This window comes from Mobula hypostoma, chromosome 2 (genome assembly GCF_963921235.1).
Source record: "Mobula hypostoma chromosome 2, sMobHyp1.1, whole genome shotgun sequence".
Lineage (NCBI taxonomy): Eukaryota > Metazoa > Chordata > Chondrichthyes > Myliobatiformes > Myliobatidae > Mobula > Mobula hypostoma.
Window position 1 is genome coordinate 160941328 of NC_086098.1, and position 19547 is coordinate 160960874.

The 19547-nt window shown below is 44.1% G+C and overlaps 1 protein-coding gene across 1 annotated transcript in view; it reads right to left on the minus strand.

Moving 5' to 3' along the window:
* The window catches only part of LOC134342616 (myosin-7-like), a 137991-nt gene that overhangs the window by 73763 nt on the left and 44681 nt on the right, over window positions 1-19547 (minus strand). Inside the window, exons 17-23 of the mRNA XM_063040949.1 lie at window positions 18638-18770; window positions 16630-16709; window positions 10958-11045; window positions 8194-8311; window positions 6773-6896; window positions 3348-3484; window positions 1856-2111 (exon numbers count right to left, since the gene is read on the minus strand). Of these exons, the coding sequence (XP_062897019.1) occupies window positions 1856-2111; window positions 3348-3484; window positions 6773-6896; window positions 8194-8311; window positions 10958-11045; window positions 16630-16709; window positions 18638-18770 (936 nt within the window). The remainder of the gene's footprint in view (window positions 1-1855; window positions 2112-3347; window positions 3485-6772; window positions 6897-8193; window positions 8312-10957; window positions 11046-16629; window positions 16710-18637; window positions 18771-19547) is intronic.

The following is a 19547-nucleotide window of genomic DNA, read 5'->3' on the forward strand; positions in this document are numbered from 1 at the left end:
AGTGTTGAGGAAACAGGGAGGCTGTAGAAGGACTCGGACGGATTGGGAGAACGAGCAAAGAAGAGGCAGATGGAATACAGTGTCCGGAAGTTTATGGTCATGTACTTTGGTAGAAGGAATAAAAACAGACTATTTTCTATTTATTATCAAGGAATATAAAAGTAAGGATGTAATGTAGAGATTTTATAAAGGACAGTTGAGGCCTCATGGAATGTTGTGAGCAATTTGGGCCCCTTATCTTCGAAAGGATGTGCTGAAACTGGAGAGGGTTGAAAGGAGATTCACCAAAAAGATTCCAGGATTGAATGGCTTGTCATATGAAGAGTGTCTGATGGCTCTGGGTCAGTATTCGCTGGAAATCAGAAGAATGAGGGGTGACCTATGGTCTTGATAGAGTGGATGTGGAGAGGATGTTTCCTATGGTGGGACAGTCTAAGACCACAGGAGACAGCCTCAAAATAGAGGGCAGTCTTTTTAGGACAGAGATTAGGAGGAACTTCTTTAGCCAGAGAGTAGTGAATCTGTGGAATTCATTGCCACATGCAGCTGTGGGGGGCCAAGTCATTGGGTATATTTAAGGCAGAGATTGATAGATTCCTGGTTAGCCAGGGCATGAAGGGATACAGGGAGCAGATTGGGGCTGAGAGGAAATGGGGGAGTTATCTCAATGGGCCAAATGGCCTAATTCTGCTCCTATATCTTATGGTTTCCTGAAATGTGTGTGAACAAGACTCAACATGGAGTGTTTAGAGATGTCTACGTTACATAGATTGTTTACTGGGCTTCCTGCAGAAGGTGATCAAGAACATACTTAGGGCAAATCAAACAAGGTCTCTCAGACTGAGAAACCAGCAGCAACAGGCCTAAATCATCTGGTTAATCTTTTGCACATTGACCAACAGAAAGAATCCCTGTTAATCAATACTAATTGTAAATACACCAGTCTTGAAGAAGGACCAAGCTGTTGTCAATTTCATTATCTTGGATACTGGTACATAATGATAAATCAGCTGATGGCATTTTTTAATCAATGAAAACTGAGGGCCTTTGTAATTCACCATCAGTCTGTACCTTATGACTAAAGTTAAAATGGATTCTCTTTACATCAGTAAACCAGATCAAAGTGTCACCATTATCAAAGGGTCAAGTCTCCTGATGACGGGACCAAAGTCGAATCATTTCTGGTAATGGGAACTAGAAGCTCTGCTGTACAGGACGATGTACCATGTCTACAGGAACAATACTAAGCAATGACTCGATAGCAGAGCAAACCAGCTCTGAGGAAGACTCCAGGATAGCGTGTCGCCTCCTAGTGCCAGGGTCAAGGATGTCTTTAAGCTGGTGCAGAACATTCAGAAAAGGGACTGTGAACAATCAGAGATTATCCATATTGTACTAATGATGAAGAGAGGTCCTGTAAATAGAGTTTAATGAGTTAGGTAAAAAGGTAAAAGGCAGGACCTCCAGGATTGAAAATCAGGATTTCTCGCTGTGCCACATGCTAGTGAGTAGAGGAACAGGAGAATAGAATGTAAATGTCGCTGCAGGTGGGAGGTCTTTGGGTATTTGGATCATTGTGTTGCATCTAAATTGCATGGTTAATATCCTTGCAGGGAGCTTCACTCATTCTTTTCAGGTGAATTAAAGAGTGAGAGAGGGATGACTCAGAATAATACTACAGCAGGTAGGGAGACAAGAATCATACACATTAAGTAGAAGAGATAATTCCAGTGGGCAGAACATATGGAGAGAGGTGGGGAAAACCAAGATGAGTGAGCTGTGTCTGTTGCAGTGGGACAAGCGGTTGGGTGCATGGTAAGATGGGGCCAGGGGATAGGCACTCTCTTAGCCGTACCGCCTGCAGTTGAAGTGCCAGGTCATTCTTTTCCTGTATCAAGGTAACTTGTTTTTCTTCCAGCTCCTTGCGTTTAGCCTCCGACTTCATCAGAGCCTCCTTCAGTTTCAGGAATTCATCCTTTAATGTTGCCATTTCCTTCTCAGTCTCAGCACTCTTCAGCAGAGGTTTGATCTTGAAGAAGAGTTTCATCCAGGACCAATTCTTGACGGCATTGAAAGCACGGATGTTCCACTGGATGACCAGCAATGCATCCCTAGGGAAAGATGTTATTTTAGATACAATTTAATGTTGTGCGAGCTTGAGTTTACTCTATGGTCCTTTAATCCAGGACATGGCCATCTTTAAGATACTTGAATACAAGTACTCCTCGCAAAGCTGGTGGTTTGATACAACTGAGTACATGATCAGCATTGATGGTGAAGTTATAGGATAAAAGAGAGGTAGAGTCATGGACACAGAAACAGGCCCTTTGGCCCATCCAGTCCATTCCAAACTATTACTCTGCCTAGGTCACCAACCCACACCGGGGCCTTACCCTTCAGACCCCTCCCATCCATGGACTTACTGAACTCTTAAATATTGAAACCAAACCTGCATCCATCACTTCTGCTGGTAGCTCGTTCCACACTCTCACTACCCTCTGAGTGAAGATGTTTCCACTCATGTTCCCCTTAAACATTTCATCTTTCACCCTTCACCTGTGACCTCTACTTTTCGTTTCACCCAACCTCAATGGAAAAAGCCTATCCTTCATAAAAAGTCCATCTATACCCTTCATAATTTTATATCCCTCTTATTAAATCTCCCCTCATTCTCTTACGCTCTAGAGAATGAAGTTGTAACCTATTCAACCTTTCCCAGTAACTTGGGTCCTCAAGTCCCAGCAATATCCTTCTAAATTTCCTCTGCACACTTTCAACCCTACTTACATCTTCAACATAACATCCCATCTCCTGTACTCAGTACATTGATTTATAAAGGCCAAAGTACCAACAGCTTTCTTTACAACCCTATCTACCTGTGACACCACTCCAAATAATTATGGATCTATATTCCCACATCTCATTCTATAAGGTACATTGAAAAACCCAGTAGTTTTTCATGATAATCCAACAGCTTTCTGGTCATTTTGAAAAGAAAATTTATTCTCAAATGCTATGTGATGGAAATGAATATGGAATCCTAGCTTCAGGACTCTTAACACATTTACATAGTCACAACATGACCATATATCCCTAATAACTAAAGGGGCCAGTAAACAGCAATCAGTTAAGGTCTCAAGGATAAGGATAGAGGAACATGAAGGTTGCCAAAGAGAATCAGTTATCAGCTTTGGCAACAGGGTGAGGTGAAGATCCAGATATTCACTGCCATTTTTGTGATGTGGCCAATCTGCAGTTTCAACCAATTGCTCGAAGCTTGAGACTGTTAGAAAGTATCATGAATTAACAGTATGGTTGTTTCATTTTCATTGCAAGATGATATTTACCGCCTCTCAATGATCTTCTGATATTCAATCCTCATCAGTCTGCCGCGGCTCCGAGCCTGAATCATGGTCAGGATCTTTGCCAATCGTTCATCTCGCATTTCCTCCAAATGACCCAGCAAGCCAGCCTTGAAGAACACCTTGTGCATAAAAGAAGGATCACATTAACCAAACCACTAAATCACTGCTGCTCATTTCTCATTCTGGATTGTGATCAAAAACATTAATCCATTCATCATGCAGGCTTCTCCCACAGCTTGGCTTTGGGTTAATTTATATTGTTCTGCTATATTGTGAGAGATGAGCAGGGGTATGGATCAGGGGAAGGGAGAGATGAGCAGGAACATGGATCAGGGGAAGGGAGAGATGAGCAGGAACATGGATCAGGGGAAGGGAGAGATGAGCAGGAACATGGATCAGGGGAAGGGAGAGATGAGCAGGAACATGGATCAGGGGAAGGGAGAGATGAGCAGAGGAATGGATCAGGAGAAGGGAGAGATGAGCAGGAACATGGATCAGGGGAAGGGAGAGATGAGCAGGAACACGGATCAGGGGAAGGGAGAGATGAGCAGGAACATGGATCAGGAGAAGGGAGAGATGAGCAGGGGTATGGATCAGGGGAAGGGAGAGAATAGCTGGGGTATGGATCAGGGGAAGGGAGAGATGAGCAGGAACACGGATCAGGGGAAGGGAGAGATGAGCAGGGGTATGGATCAGGGGAAGGGAGAGATGAGCAGAGGAATGGATCAGGGGAAGGGAGAGATGAGCAGGAACATGGATCAGGGGAAGGGAGAGATGAGCAGAGGAATGGATCAGGGGAAGGGAGAGATGAGCAGGAACATGGATCAGGGGAAGGGAGAGATGAGCAGGAACATGGATCAGGGGAAGGGAGAGATGAGCAGGAACATGGATCAGGGGAAGGGAGAGATGAGCAGGGGTATGGATCAGGGGAAGGGAGAGATGAGCAGAGGAATGGATCAGGAGAAGGGAGAGATGAGCAGGGGCATGGATCAGGGGAAGGGAGAGATGAGCAGGAACATGGATCAGGGGAAGGGAGAGATGAGCAGGAACATGGATCAGGGGAAGGGAGAGATGAGCAGGGGTATGGATCAGGGGAAGGGAGAGATGAGCAGAGGAATGGATCAGGAGAAGGGAGAGATGAGCAGGAACATGGATCAGGGGAAGGGAGAGATGAGCAGAGGAATGGATCAGGGGAAGGGAGAGATGAGCAGGAACATGGATCAGGAGAAGGGAGAGATGAGCAGGAACATGGATCAGGGGAAGGGAGAGATGAGCAGGGGTATGGATCAGGGGAAGGGAGAGAATAGCTGGGGTATGGATCAGGGGAAGGGAGAGATGAGCAGAGGAATGGATCAGGAGAAGGGAGAGATGAGCAGGGGCATGGATCAGGGGAAGGGAGAGATGAGCAGGAACATGGATCAGGGGAAGGGAGAGATGAGCAGGAACATGGATCAGGGGAAGGGAGAGATGAGCAGGAACATGGATCAGGGGAAGGGAGAGATGAGCAGGGGTATGGATCAGGGGAAGGGAGAGAATAGCTGGGGTATGGATCAGGGGAAGGGAGAGATGAGCAGGGGCATGGATCAGGGGAAGGGAGAGAATAGCTGGGGTATGGATCAGGGGAAGGGAGAGATGAGCAGGGGTATGGATCAGGGGAAGGGAGAGAATAGCTGGGGTATGGATCAGGGGAAGGGAGAGATGAGCAGGGGCATGGATCAGGGGAAGGGAGAGAATAGCTGGGGTATGGATCAGGGGAAGGGAGAGATGAGCAGAGGAATGGATCAGGAGAAGGGAGAGATGAGCAGGGGTATGGATCAGGGGAAGGGAGAGAATAGCTGGGGTATGGATCAGGGGAAGGGAGAGATGAGCAGGGGCATGGATCAGGGGAAGGGAGAGATGAGCAGAGGAATGGATCAGGAGAAGGGAGAGATGAGCAGGAACATGGATCAGGGGAAGGGAGAGAATAGCTGGGGTATGGATCAGGGGAAGGGAGAGATGAGCAGAGGAATGGATCAGGAGAAGGGAGAGATGAGCAGGGGTATGGATCAGGGGAAGGGAGAGAATAGCTGGGGTATGGATCAGGGGAAGGGAGAGATGAGCAGGGGCATGGATCAGGGGAAGGGAGAGATGAGCAGAGGAATGGATCAGGAGAAGGGAGAGATGAGCAGGAACATGGATCAGGGGAAGGGAGAGATGAGCAGGGGTATGGATCAGGGGAAGGGAGAGAATAGCTGGGGTATGGATCAGGGGAAGGGAGAGATGAGCAGAGGAATGGATCAGGAGAAGGGAGAGATGAGCAGGGGCATGGATCAGGGGAAGGGAGAGATGAGCAGGAACATGGATCAGGGGAAGGGAGAGATGAGCAGGAACATGGATCAGGGGAAGGGAGAGATGAGCAGGAACATGGATCAGGGGAAGGGAGAGAATAGCTGGGGTATGGATCAGGGGAAGGGAGAGATGAGCAGGGGCATGGATCAGGGGAAGGGAGAGAATAGCTGGGGTATGGATCAGGGGAAGGGAGAGATGAGCAGGGGTATGGATCAGGGGAAGGGAGAGAATAGCTGGGGTATGGATCAGGGGAAGGGAGAGATGAGCAGGGGCATGGATCAGGGGAAGGGAGAGAATAGCTGGGGTATGGATCAGGGGAAGGGAGAGATGAGCAGAGGAATGGATCAGGAGAAGGGAGAGATGATCAGGGGTATGGATCAGGGGAAGGGAGAGATGAGCAGGGGCATGGATCAGGGGAAGGGAGAGGTGAGCAGAGGCATGGATCGGGGAAGGGAGAGATGAGCAGGGGAATGGATCAGGGGAAGGGAGAGATGAGTAGGGGCGTGGATCAGGGAAAGGAAGAGAATAGCAGGGGTATGGATCAGGGGAAGGGAGAGAATAGCTGGGGTATGGATCAGGGGAAGGGAGAGATGAGCAGAGGAATGGATCAGGGGAAGGGAGAGAATGCGGTAGGGTGAGGTGGATGAGAGAGGTGAAAGGGTGCTGGAACAGTCGATGAGAGCAAAGGGATTAGTGGTGAGAGGCGGTAGGGATGAGGAGGAAGGGAAAGAGATTTGGGGTAAGTAGATGAGAGAGGAGAACTGCATTCAAATGGAGTGGGGAAGTGGGTTTTAGTAACTCCTTGGATAGGCAACAAAGCAGCAAAGGGCAGAAGGCAGAGGAGGAAATCGGGGGAATTACTTCATTTGAAATAAACTAGAATAAAATTAAAATTAGAAAAATTTAAGAGAACACAAGAGGAGAGAGACCAATAATCATAAATAAATGATTAACTGAACTAGTTAAGAATTAATATTCCAGTATTGAAGCTGTATGTAATTCCTGAGCCAATAATTTGAGTGAATATTCTAAGCCAGTGCTAGGTCAGTCAACAGCAGTTCTTCAAGCCTCTGTCTTACCTTTGTGTGGCCAAACTTATACTGAGTGTGATCAATGTCAAGGGAGCCCAACAATTTCTCTGTTGCTTTTCTGCTGTCGACAAACTTGTCTTCAGGAACAGCACTTGGGTTGAGAATACGGTAGCTGCAATTCGACAAAAACAAAGTGATATTGTTGTTGATGGTGTCGAGTGAGGGAAGTCCCCTCCCCTGACAGCAATTTAACCCTTTAAGTTTTTACTGAGCAAGAGCTCAAAAGAGCCATCCAAGAAATCTGATCTTAAACATTTGTAAAATGCTTTTGGTTGATTCTAGCAGTTAATGACAGTTCGTAGAATTATGAAGCACCTGACAGGCTCGGTGGCCCAACTTGTCCAGGTCAGGACGACGAGGTCAGAGAATGTTTTGAAGTATTATCCTTTTGCTGATAGCCCACAAGGTTTCAAGGATACATATCTTGGACCCGCCAGTCCTATATTTGTTTTATCCTTTCATAGAATGTGGGTCTTATTGTCCTCGAGGTGGCGGTTTTGAGCTGTTGCCGTGAAGCACCGGAATTATTCTATTGGAAGTACTCCTTCAACGCTGGGGTAAGCAGTTCCAGGACATGGGTCTGGTGAGAATGGGAAGTCAGTGATATCTTTTCAAATCAGGGTGGTGTGAGACTTGGAGAACAACTTGTAGGTGCTCACGTTTCCAACCACTTGATGCAATTTTTCTTGACTGCATTAGTCATGAATTTGGGAAGTGCTTCAGGAAAGTACTTTGGTCCAACGAGTCCATGCCTACTAAGATGCCTATCCTAGCTAGTCCCATTTGCCACCATTAGGGTTCCCACCCTGGGGTCCATGGCATGAAAAACATTGGGAACCCCTGGATCGTTTCAATCCATGTACCTGACAAACTGTCTTTTGAAGGCTGTTATCGCTCCTGCCTCAACCATTTCCTCTGACAGCTCATTTCACATATCTGGAGTAGGCTGAAGTATATTCAGGAGAATGGTGAGTGAAGGTGCAAGTAGCGATAATGAGTCAATACAATCTGGGCCATGATCTCCTAGGTTTTGCTAAAGTTCTCATTGACAATTAAGGTCAGAGTAGAAATGGGGAAATCAGGTGAGTGATGAGGGTTCTTCGATAATGTACTCCCCACAGCCAAATAACGTCTCACAGAATGTCTCTATGGTGACCTAATATTTACATGAGAAGGGGAGATAGCTAACTTTCAGGCAGCTTACCATGATCAGTATGATTATAAAGTAAAAGGTGAGAGGGTGCTGATGTAACATTGATAAAGTGTCCTCACTCAGGACTGAAGAGTTTGCTCCAAGTAATACTCATGTCAACGGGACAGTGACGGAGACATCAGTTGGCCTATATTTTGTCATTCCTGAAGGGGTCAAAACTGAAGACAACGTGCTATTAATTGGCGCCAGTCCTTACCGCTGCTTGAAGTCGGCGTATAGTACTCTGTTTGGAAACCCTTTGCGGCAAATGCGGATTCCTTCGAGCACACCATTACAACGCAGCTGGTGTAGGACCAAGAATGGGTCCATTGCACCTGCAAATTGGACAACAGCCAGTTAACAGCAGCGAGCATTGGTCAACCATCTAAATGGAAATGCCCTCTTTCAGAGGAGTCTCATTTAGCATCCTTTAATTTAGGCCTTTTTGAAGAGTCACGTGTAATTAGAGGCTTGCTATCAGCAAAAGGCATCTCAGACAGAGTGGATCTTTAGATCTGGCTACCCAAGAACGTGGTGGAGGCTCAGTCACTGTATATAGTTGAGGTCAATATATTTTGATTATTAGATTTTAAGGAAATCATGGGATATGGAGCTTGTTTTCATACAGTGACACTGAGATCAAAGATCAGCTGTGATCCTAATGTATCACTCACACAGATCCTAACAAAGTTCTCACCCTCTCCCTTAAGGTTTCTGCTGAGAGCCATCAGTGGTATCAAAGATCAGTGCTGGGACCTCTGTTGTTTGTTAGAAGTATAGGGAGACTGAATAGTCAGTCTGCAGATGACACAAGAAGTGCCAGAGTTACGATATTCAGGAAGATCCAGCAAGATATATAAAGATCATTTGCAGAAAAATGGCAGATAGAGTTTCATCTGTACAAATGTGAGGTCTTGCACTTTGGCAAGTAAAATGCAAGAGGAGAGTATACGGTTAGGTCTTTATTCGTTGGAACGTAGAAGATTGAGGAGAGATTTGATCGAAGTAAGTATACAAAATTATGAGGGTATAAATAGGGTAAATGCACTGAGGTTGGGTGGGACTACAACCAGAGGTTAAGGGTGAAAGTTGAAAAGTTTATGGGGAACATGAGAAGAAACCTCTTCACTCAAAGGGTCATGAGAGTGTGGATTGAGCTACCAGCACAGATAATGCATGCAAGCTCGATTTCAATGTTTAAGCCAAGTTTGGATAGATACATGAATGGTAGAGGTATGGTCCCGGTGCAGGTCAATGAGAGTTAGACAGTTTAAATGGTTTGGCATGGACTAGATGGGCCGAAGGGCCTGTTTCTGTGCTGCACTCTTCTATGACTCTATTACACTAAGTTGACAGGCGAACTTTAATTCAAGTCTTCATTCAGGACTTGCACAGTGAAAGACAGGGCCTATGGAGTGTTGTAGAACAAAGATAGCTTAGACCTTAGAAAATGGCAGCACAGATAGGCAACATAGTGAAGAAGACATATGTTTGCTTCGCTTCATCAGATGAGACCATGAGTTGGGACATCATGTTGCAGTGGTATAGGGGATTGGTCAGACTGAAACTGGAGTGTTCTGCTCACCGCACTATTGAAAGAGTCAATCATTACAAAGACATTTCCGGGATGCAAGGCCTTAAATTATGGGGAGAGACTTGATAGGCTGGGAATGTCTTCCTTGAGTTAAGGAGGTTGAGGGGTGATCTTACAGAGGGTTATAATAAGATGGATCATAACAGTCTTTTTCCCAGGGTATGACACTTTAAAATTAGATCTCCCCCAACAAAACCATGCCAACAATCTTTGACTATCCTTTCCCTTTCCAAGTGCAGATTAATCCTGTCTCTCAAATTCTTGTATAATAACTTCATATTAGGTTCACAGGCCTGTAAAGACTGGCTTATCCGCAGCATCCCTCTTCAATTTTTGCTGTTCTCCGATCATTTGGCACCTCTCCTGTGGCCAGCAAAGATTTAACAACCTGTCAAGGCCCCATTAATGTCTTCCCTTACCTCCCATAACAGCCTGGGATACATCCCATCAAGGCCTGTGGAGTTACTCACTTTCAAGATGACCGAAACATCCAATTATAACACAGCATATAACGAACAAATGAAAATATCCAATATTTCCTTTTATTTATTTAAGACTCAGTACTTTTGAAAGACCACCTTTCCTTCTGTAAGCTTTCTTTCACCCTTTATCCAGCCCTTGATATCCATTTACATCCATGGTTTCTTGAATTTGTTGCCCTTACCGTTCACCATGAGCTCTCATCAATTTAATATGTCTCCCACTGTTGGATGTAATGTTCCCTGTCTAGTTTTGCCAGCTGCTGTCTTATGATATTGAAATCAATCTGCTCCCAGTTCATGACCTAAATTCCAACCATCCTTATCCCTTTCATTACCTTAGATAGAATTGTGTGTGTATGTGTGTGTGTGGGTGTGTCTGTGTGCTTGAGTCTGTGTGTGTGTGTGTGTGTGTGTGTGTGTGTCTGCCTGTCTGTGTGTGTCTGCGTCTGTGTGTGCGCATCTGTGTGTCTGTGTCTGTGCGTGTGCGTGTGTGTGTGTGTGTGTGTGCGTGCGTGTGTGTGTATAAACCTGACCAAGTAAAACGGGGAACAATCAAAATACAGAGAGCAGGGAAGCACAGATGGGAGTAAGGAAACACAAGAGAAATCTGCAGATGCTGGAAATCCAGAGCAACACACAAAATGTTGAAGAAACTCAGCAATTCAGGCAGCATCTGTGGAAGGCAATAAACAGTTCACGTTTTGGGCTGAGACCCTTGATCAGGAGCCCTGTTGCAATAAGAGTTTTGGCCTGTAACCACCTTCTATAGTCACACATTCACCAATGTATCTGGAAGATAGTTGGAGAGTAATTTCCCTAACATGGGCTTGGATTCGGTTTTGATATTGTACATCAACAGCATCAAGCTTGGAATGCAACAATGGTGCTTGAAACATGTTGCCTACCCGGTGTCTTGGTTTCATTGGGAATAATACAGCGCACAAAATGAGGCTGTGTTGATCTCAAGTTAGTCATCAGCTTGTTGAGGTTCTCCTGAGGCAATAAAAAAAATCTTATTAATCCAATCTGTTCTATATCAGTAGATATTGACTGATTCCATTTCCAATAATCAGCCTTTCTCACAAGTAATTCAAGTACAGCTTCCCCAAACTTACTCACATGCTAACCCCGACGTTGACATTAAATCATGCTAAGGTTGTGGTGTCTCTAGTATGAGTACTGGACATACTTCCCTCTGGTTACCAGGGGAATTCTAACAGTTGTATTCATCTTTCATATCCTCAAATATTGTGAACAAAGAGGTTTGGCCATTTCAGGACCAAGCCCATTGGTGGGTCTGGAGTCACATAATCTAGACCGAAAAAGGGCACCAGAGTTCCTCGTCATTTATGAACAAGCTGGGTTTTCCTTATAATCTGGTAACCTGTTCCTCATCACGTCCAGACTAACCTTTTTTTTAAATTATAAATTAGTAAGGGAATTTAAATTTCACATCAGTAATGATGAGATTTGAAGTGAATCCTCTGGATTGTTAGTCCCAGTGGCTGGTTAACGCTCTGGTAAATTAATCACTGCGTTACCACCACACCCTCTGGTTAAACACCTATTCTCTTCAGTCATGTGGGACATCACTCTGGTTACTGCCAGTCAGTAAGGGATGTCTGGTTATTATGGACTTACATCTGGTTAAAGGTGATTCCCTCTGTTTAACAGGAGATAAATGAATATTCCTGAAGGAATAAAGCTCTGCTTGATCAGCACTCTCTGGGTGTTTGGGGAAGTCAGATCAGGGATGAGACTCGGGATTTTCCTCAATAGCTCTTTCCATACTTACCACATTCTACTCTTCAGCAGATTGTGAGTAGAAAGATAGCACAGACTTAAAGTGATGTTCATTCATCAATCAGCTAAACATCACTGCAAGTCTTAACCACCTTGATCTCGACAGCTCAGAAAGATATCGCGTAATCAGTTGAGACATAGGAAGCTATTGGGCTATTTCATCTCAGCCATCCAGAAACCTGACGTTCCCAATATTCTTATATTCCCTGTCAGCCAAGCTCCCTCCTAGAAGCCTAAACGAGAGGGTAATGTTGATCCCAATTAGTAAAGTGCTCAACCCATCTTCTTTCCCTTGGAATCTTCAGTATGGTTCCAAGGTGATTATATGCTGACTAAGATAGGGTTTGGGGCTCTGAATTCAGATGGTTCCAAGGTGATTATATGCTGACTAAGATAGGGTTTGGGGCTCTGAATTCAGAAATAGCCCACCGGCAGCTGTCCGTAGATACAAACAATGTGATAACTCTAGCACCTGAAGAACTGTTCTTTAATTGTATAGAGACCAATTTACAATAAAGGAATCATTGATAGAAACTCACCATTTCTATTCTTTTAGGGATACTGTAATCTAAGTTCAGACTTAATATTGTGAAGATCTCCTGGGTCTTGCACTGCAATAATGGTTACACTTTAAACCAGGGGGTTCATGGTATGAAAAAAGGTTGGGAATCCCTGCTTCAAACAAACTTCATTGGCTGTAAAGTTCTGAGGTCATAAAAGGTGTGTAGTTAACAGTTCTTTCTTTCTTTCTTTCTCAGTCCAGTGAGTGGATGGAAATAATAAAGAAGCCTGAACCAACCCCAAACCAGTATTTGATTACTTGAATATAGGATTGAGAATGACTACAGCTAAGCAAAATTTACATGAAATCTCACTTGGAGAGCAATGGTGTGGGTAAAGGAACAGATGATTCCAGTGTAGTGAGGTGTGATGGCCATTAGGTGGTGGGATTATGAACCATTATTTAGTAAGTTTAAAGGAGTTTACTTCATGTCTAACTATAGTGACTGACAATGTTTGACACACTTTCCAGTGACAATTGCCTCTGCTTGATGTAAACTAAAATTTGATCAAAAGTAAGTCTTCAGATGTGGAAAGCAGAATGTCAAACCTAGATCTCATTTCAGACTCATCAGGAAAAACCTGAATTCTGTACCCTTTACTATGTTGAGAATAGAGACCAGCTGTAAGATCAGGGTTCAATTCCTGCCGCAGTTTGTACGTTCTCCCCATGATCATGTGTGTTTTCTCCCGCGTACAGGTGAGAATTAGTAAGTCGTAGGCAGGCCATGTTGCTGCCGGAAGTGTGGTGATGCTTGCAGGCTGCCAAGCACACCCTTGATGCAAACAACACATTTCACTGTATGTTTCATATGACAAATAAAGCTAATCTATTATCTCTTGCTTTGTCTAGATGTCTCCATAATATAACTACATTTGTTAAGAAATACAGATTAAACAGAAACCTTGACAGACTCCTCAAGAATCAGAGTTGTCAGTTTCTGATTCATCCTCAAACGTTAATAAATTTAGAGAATTTGAGAAGCTTTTAGATAATGCCTTTTCAATAATTCAACAATCTAACAAAGCAAATATCATAATGACCTGGGAACCCAAAACTAAAAGAACTGAAGCAAAAAATTCTGTCATATGGTGCAAGGTTCCTTTACACAAAGTGAAAGGATGTTATAAAAACCCAACTATATTACTTTATCCACAAGCATTGCACTTCCAGACCATTGGTATTGTTCCCTGATATATGTGTGCATGGACGATACAGGGCATACACAGTGAAATCAAAATTTGATTGACATCACCTAAGCAATATTTTACACAGTATATGCGGCTCAGAAATGTGTGGACTCCAAACACTAAAACAGCATGACTGAAGCCTGATCAGGCATTAGGTAAAGGCCTGCATCAACATAGGCTGCTACAGGGTATTCAAGCATCCATCTCCCACCACAATCTCTATTAATTTATCAGTACGGTTGATTAACACTTTATCCCACCCCACCGATGTCCTCATATTTAATTGCATCTCTTTCTACATGAGTTTCTTGGCCTCTCTCTTTCCATCTACTTGACCTCCCTAATCATCTCCACAGTCTCTTTAAATTATAGGAAAGATACTAGCATGAATAGAGCATTGAAAGAGTGGATATGAAGGGATCCTTTTCAGACTGGCTGCTGGTGACTAGTGGTGGCTGCAGGAGTTTGTGTTGGGGCCGCTTCTTTTTACGTTATATGTCAATGATTTGGATGATAAAATTGATGGCTTTGTGGCCAGGTTTAGGGACGATATGAAAATAGCTGGAAGGGCAGGTAGTATTGACGAAGTAGAAGGACTTAGACGATTAGGAGAATGGGCAAAGAGGTGCAGACGGAATACAATTTCAGGAAGTGTGTCATCATGCACTCTGGTAGAAGGAATAAAAGCATAGACTATTTTCTAAACGGGGAGAAAATTCAAAAATCCGGAGTACAAAGAGATTTGGGAGTCCTTATGCTGAATTCCCTATAGGTTAATTTGGAGGTGGAATCACTGGTGAGGAAGGTAAATGTGATGCTAGGTTCATTTCAAGAGGACAAGAATATAAAAGCAAGGATGTATTGTTGAGGCTGTATAAGGCACGGGTGAGGCCTCACTTGGAGTATTGTGAGCAGATTTGAACCCCTTACTTAAAGAAAGAATGTGCTGACATTGGAGATGGTTCAGAGGAGATTCACAAAACTTATTCTGGGAATGAAAGGGTTAAAGTATGAGCTGTGATTGAAGGCTCTGAGCCTGTACGTGCTGGAATTTAGAAGAATGAGGGGGATCTTATTGAAACCTATCAAATGTTGAAAGGCCTAGATAGAGTGGATGTGAAGTGGATATTTACTTTGGTGGATGAGTCTTGGCATAAGACCATAAGACAAAGGAGCAGAAGTAGACTATTCGGCCCATCGAGTCTGCTCCACCATTTTATCATGAGCTGATCCATTCTCCTATTTAGTCCCACTCCCCCGCCTTCTCACCATAACCTTTGATGCCCTGGCTACTCAGATACCAATCAATCTCTGCCTTAAATACACCCAATGACTTGGCCTCCACTGTTGCCTGTGGCAACAAATTCCATAGATTCACCACCCTCTGACTAAAAAAATTTCTTTGCATTTCTGTTCTGAATGGGCACCCTTCAATTCTTAAGTCATGCCCTCTCGTACTAGACTCCCCCATCATGGGAAACAACTTTGCCACATCCACTCTGTCCATGCCTTTTAACATTCGAAATGTTTCTATGAGGTCTCTCCTCATTCTTCTAAACTCCAAGGAATACAGTCCAAGAGCGGACAAACGTTCCTCATATGTTAACCCTCTCATTCCCGGAATCATTCTAGTGAATCTTCTCTGTACCCTCTCCAACGTCAGCACATCCTTTCTTAAATAAGGAGACCAAAACTGCCCACAGTACTCCAAGTGAGGTCTCACCAGTGCCTTATAGAGCCTCAACATCACATCCCTGCTCCTATACTCTATTCCTTTAGAAATGAATGCCAACATTGCATTCGCCTTCTTCTCTACTGACTCAACCTGGAGGTTAACTCTAAGGGTATCCTGTACGAGGACTCCCAAGTCCCGTTGCATCTCAGAACTTTGAATTCTTTCCCCATTTAAATAATAGTCTGCCCATTTATTTTTTCTGCCAAAGTGCATAACCATACACTTTCTAACATTGTACTTCATTTGCCACTTCTCTGCCCATTCTTCCAATCTATCCAAGTTTCTCTGCAGACTCTCCGTTTCCTCAGCACTACCGACCCCTCCACCTATCATTGTATCGTCAGCAAACTTAGCCACAAAGCCATCTATTCCATAATCCAAATCATTGATGTACAATGTAAAAAGAAGTGGCCCCAACACTGACCCCTGTGGAGCATAGCCTCAGAATAGAGGGATGTCCATTTAGAATGGAGATGAGGAGGAATTTGCCACAGTAAGCTGTGGAGGCCCGGTTACTGGGAGTATTTAAGGTGGAGGTTGACGTGATGTGAAAGATTATAAAGCAGGAGAATGGGGTTGAGAGGGAACTGGATCAGCCATGGTGAACTGGCAGAGCAGGTTCGATGGCCTAATTCTGCTCCTATGTCTTAGGGTCTAAATGATCTTCCCAGCAGCTCCCTCACTGAACATCTCCCAGCTCAGAGACTCTTGCCACATTCCACCCAGACCTTTTTTTCCCTCTGTCCCTGGGATTCTCTACGCCATCTTCTGTACTAATTCTCCAACCCCCATCCTTATTCTGCTCCGCAACGTATTGAAGTTTGTAACTTCACAAAAGTGCTTTCAATCCTGTTTTACATCTTGAGGAATTTATAACTTATGAAATGTTGAATTGTTAGATGTAAGAGACTTTATATTGAGAAGCTGTACAAATTAAACACTCAAAGTGTTAACTGTTCCTAGACAATCTGCATTCTTTTTATGTGAACACTGAGGGTGCTTCACAATTTCAGTCAATTATCTCTGTAGATACTGAAATTTAATTTGACTTTGTCACTGGGTCTGTGCCACTGATGACTGGATCATTCTCAGTTTTAAATCTAAAATGGCATATAATCAAGCACTTGCAGATTGTTCATATTAGCGAAGGAATGTATTGACACACTCTGGGAAGAGGTCTACGTGCTAGCAGTGACATAAGAGATTACAACCGACCGCATTTGAGGAGAACAGCACGTTTTCAAAAGGCCACTTTGAAACCAGATGGTAGGTAGAGATGAATCTTACCTTATGTAACTGGGAGACAGTCTGGAAAGAGGCAGCTTTCTTCCGCTTTTCTTTTGCTCCTGTCTTGCCCTGCTCCATGGCTAGAATAAAAAGAGAAAATCTAAAATATTCAGCGGATGAGAATCAGAAAGCCCCATTTATATTCCAGAATCAGTTATAGTCACAGAGGAATTTGCTGATGTGAGCAAAATGTGTAGCTGGTGGCTCAAGAGTAAACTTGGCTATTGTGCGGTGTTATCAAAGAAACTTACCACAGCTAGACCACACAAATGGACCCACCTTCTTGTCCCATCTCAGCCATGCTGACCTGGATTATCATGATGCTAATTGCAGTTGCCCACATTTTCCTACCCAAATACCTGTACCAATGCTCTTTAGATGTTGTAATTTTATTCGTCCAGATATTCGCCACAGAATTTCCTAAAGATTAACTTGCAGCTTGAGTTGGTGGTCATAATTCTCTGGAACCTCTGCCATCTCCAGTGGGATCCCACCACCAAGCACATCTTTCCCCACCTCTGCCCCCCCCCCACCACTTTCTGCAGGGATCACTCCCTATGCAAATACCCTGTCCATTCATCCCTCCTGGCACTTACCCTTATAGGCAGAGCAAATGCTACACCTGCCCCTATACTTCTTCCCTCACTACCATCCAGGGCCCTAAACAGTCCTTCCAGGTGAGGAGACACTTCACTTGTGAGTCTGTTGGGGTCATCTACTGTGTCTAGTGCTCCTGGTGTGGCCCCCTGTATCAGTGAGACCCGACATAGAGTGGGAGATCGCTTCACCGAGCACCCAAGCTCCGTCCACCAGAAGTAGTGGGATCTCCCAGTGGCCACCCATTTTAATTCCACTTCCCATTCCCATTCCAATATGTCAATCCATGGCCTCCTCTACTGTTGTGATGAGGCCACACTCAGGTTGGAGAATCAACTCCTTATATTCCGTCTGGGTAGCCTCCAACCTGATGGCATGAACATCAATTTCTCCAACTTTCAGTAATGGCCCACTCCCCTCTCCTTCACCATTCCCCATCTCCTCAATAGGTTTCAATACATACGTTTAACATCCATTTTCCCTCTCTCACCTCCTCTCCTTGCCTGCCCATCGCCTCCCTCTGGTGATCCTCCCACCTTTTCTTTCTTCCTTAGTCTTGTTTCCTCCTATCAGACTCCCCATTCTCCAGCCCTGTATCTCTTTCACCAAACAACTTCCCAGCTCTCTACTTCACCCCTTCCCCCTTCACCCATCACCCTGTGTTTCTCTCTCCCCTCCCCCTCCTTTTAAATCTACTCATCTTTTTTTCTCCAGTCCTGCCAAAGCATCTCAGCCTGAAATGTCAACTGTACTTTTTTTCCATAGATGCTGCCTGGCCTGCTGAATTATTCCAGCATTTTGCGTGTGTTACCACCATCTTCAAAATCTGATTTTGAAGGGTAATGGAATACTTTCCACTCAGTAGAAAACTGGGGCTTCAACACGTTTCAGAAATTCAATGCCATTCCTGACATAGCACATTGGAGTAGGATTAGTCCATTTGATCAAACCCACTCCCTTTTAAACCTATTATGGTAAATTATTCTGTTCATCCTGATCACCACCCCACCCCCCAAAGCAGTCCACTTTACTGGCACTTAATCCACTATCAGAAACACTCATCTCCCTCCAGCATTTCCACCTTATGGCTATATTTCATACTATCCATGAAATAAACTGCAGTTATTTGTTAAAGGTGTGCATACAACCTTTCCCCAATTCACAGTCACTACGACCAAAGAAGGAAGGATAAGGAAATACTACACCTGTCACTTCTACCTGACTTTGAAACCAGGGTTGAGGGTAAGGACTGAAATTTGGGATGGGCGTCAGGTACATGGTAGGAATAATTTTATAGAAAAGACCAGAATTTGAAGCCAGGATTCTATTATGAGAACAAAGTATTGAAAAGTTTCCTGCAATGGGCAGTACAAACATCGATTTAGATAACAGCAAGTTAAGAATAATTTACCTGCTTCAGCACTGATGTAGTTTTCATACAATGATGCTAACAGCTTGTTGGAGGATTTCTGAAACACTACCACCACAGTTTCATTCAGTGGGTCCTTGTTTTTATCAAGCCATCCAATAATATTGTAGGGAACCTACAGGAAATCCAAATTAATTGTTGCCTTTAACACCCGTGGAGAGAGATGTACATCAACAATGAAGATTAGCAGAGCAGAGGAAGAAACTTAAAGTAACAGGCATAGAATCTCATTTTACTATGCTTAAGAGCTAGTTGGGCAGGCAGAGAAATTTACGGACCTAATGCAGGTAAGTAGGTTTAGTGTGGATGACCAAAAAAATGGGCACCACGGTAGCATAGAGGTTAATGTGAGGCTATTACAGCTCAGGATGTCTGAGGGTGGAATTCAATTCCAATGTCATCTGTAAGGAGTTTGTACATTCTCCCTGTGGAATGCGTGGGTCTTCTCTGAGTGCTCTGGTTTCCTCCCACAGTCCAAAGACATAGAGTTTAGTAGGTTAATTGTTCATTGAGAGTTGTCCTGTGATTAGGCTAGGGTTAAATTGGGGATTGTTGGGCGGTGCAGCTCGAATGGCCTATTCTGTGTTCTTTCTCTAAATAGATAAATATATATAAAAGGCTGGCATGCTGTGTCGGGCTGAAGGACCCATTTCTGTGCTGCACAACTCTATTGCCATGCATCCAATTTGCAAGCTCGCTTTGGATTCATATGCTCTAACATCTTGTTTCAGATTCCTATATAGCCTTGTCAAGACCCTACTGAATTCCATGTCAACTACACCAATACATCTCCAAAAAATGTGATCAAACAGGATCTCCCTCTAACAGTACCATGTTGACTACATTTGATTAATTCCATCTGCCAGACTGGCTAACAGCTTCTTCCCTCAGG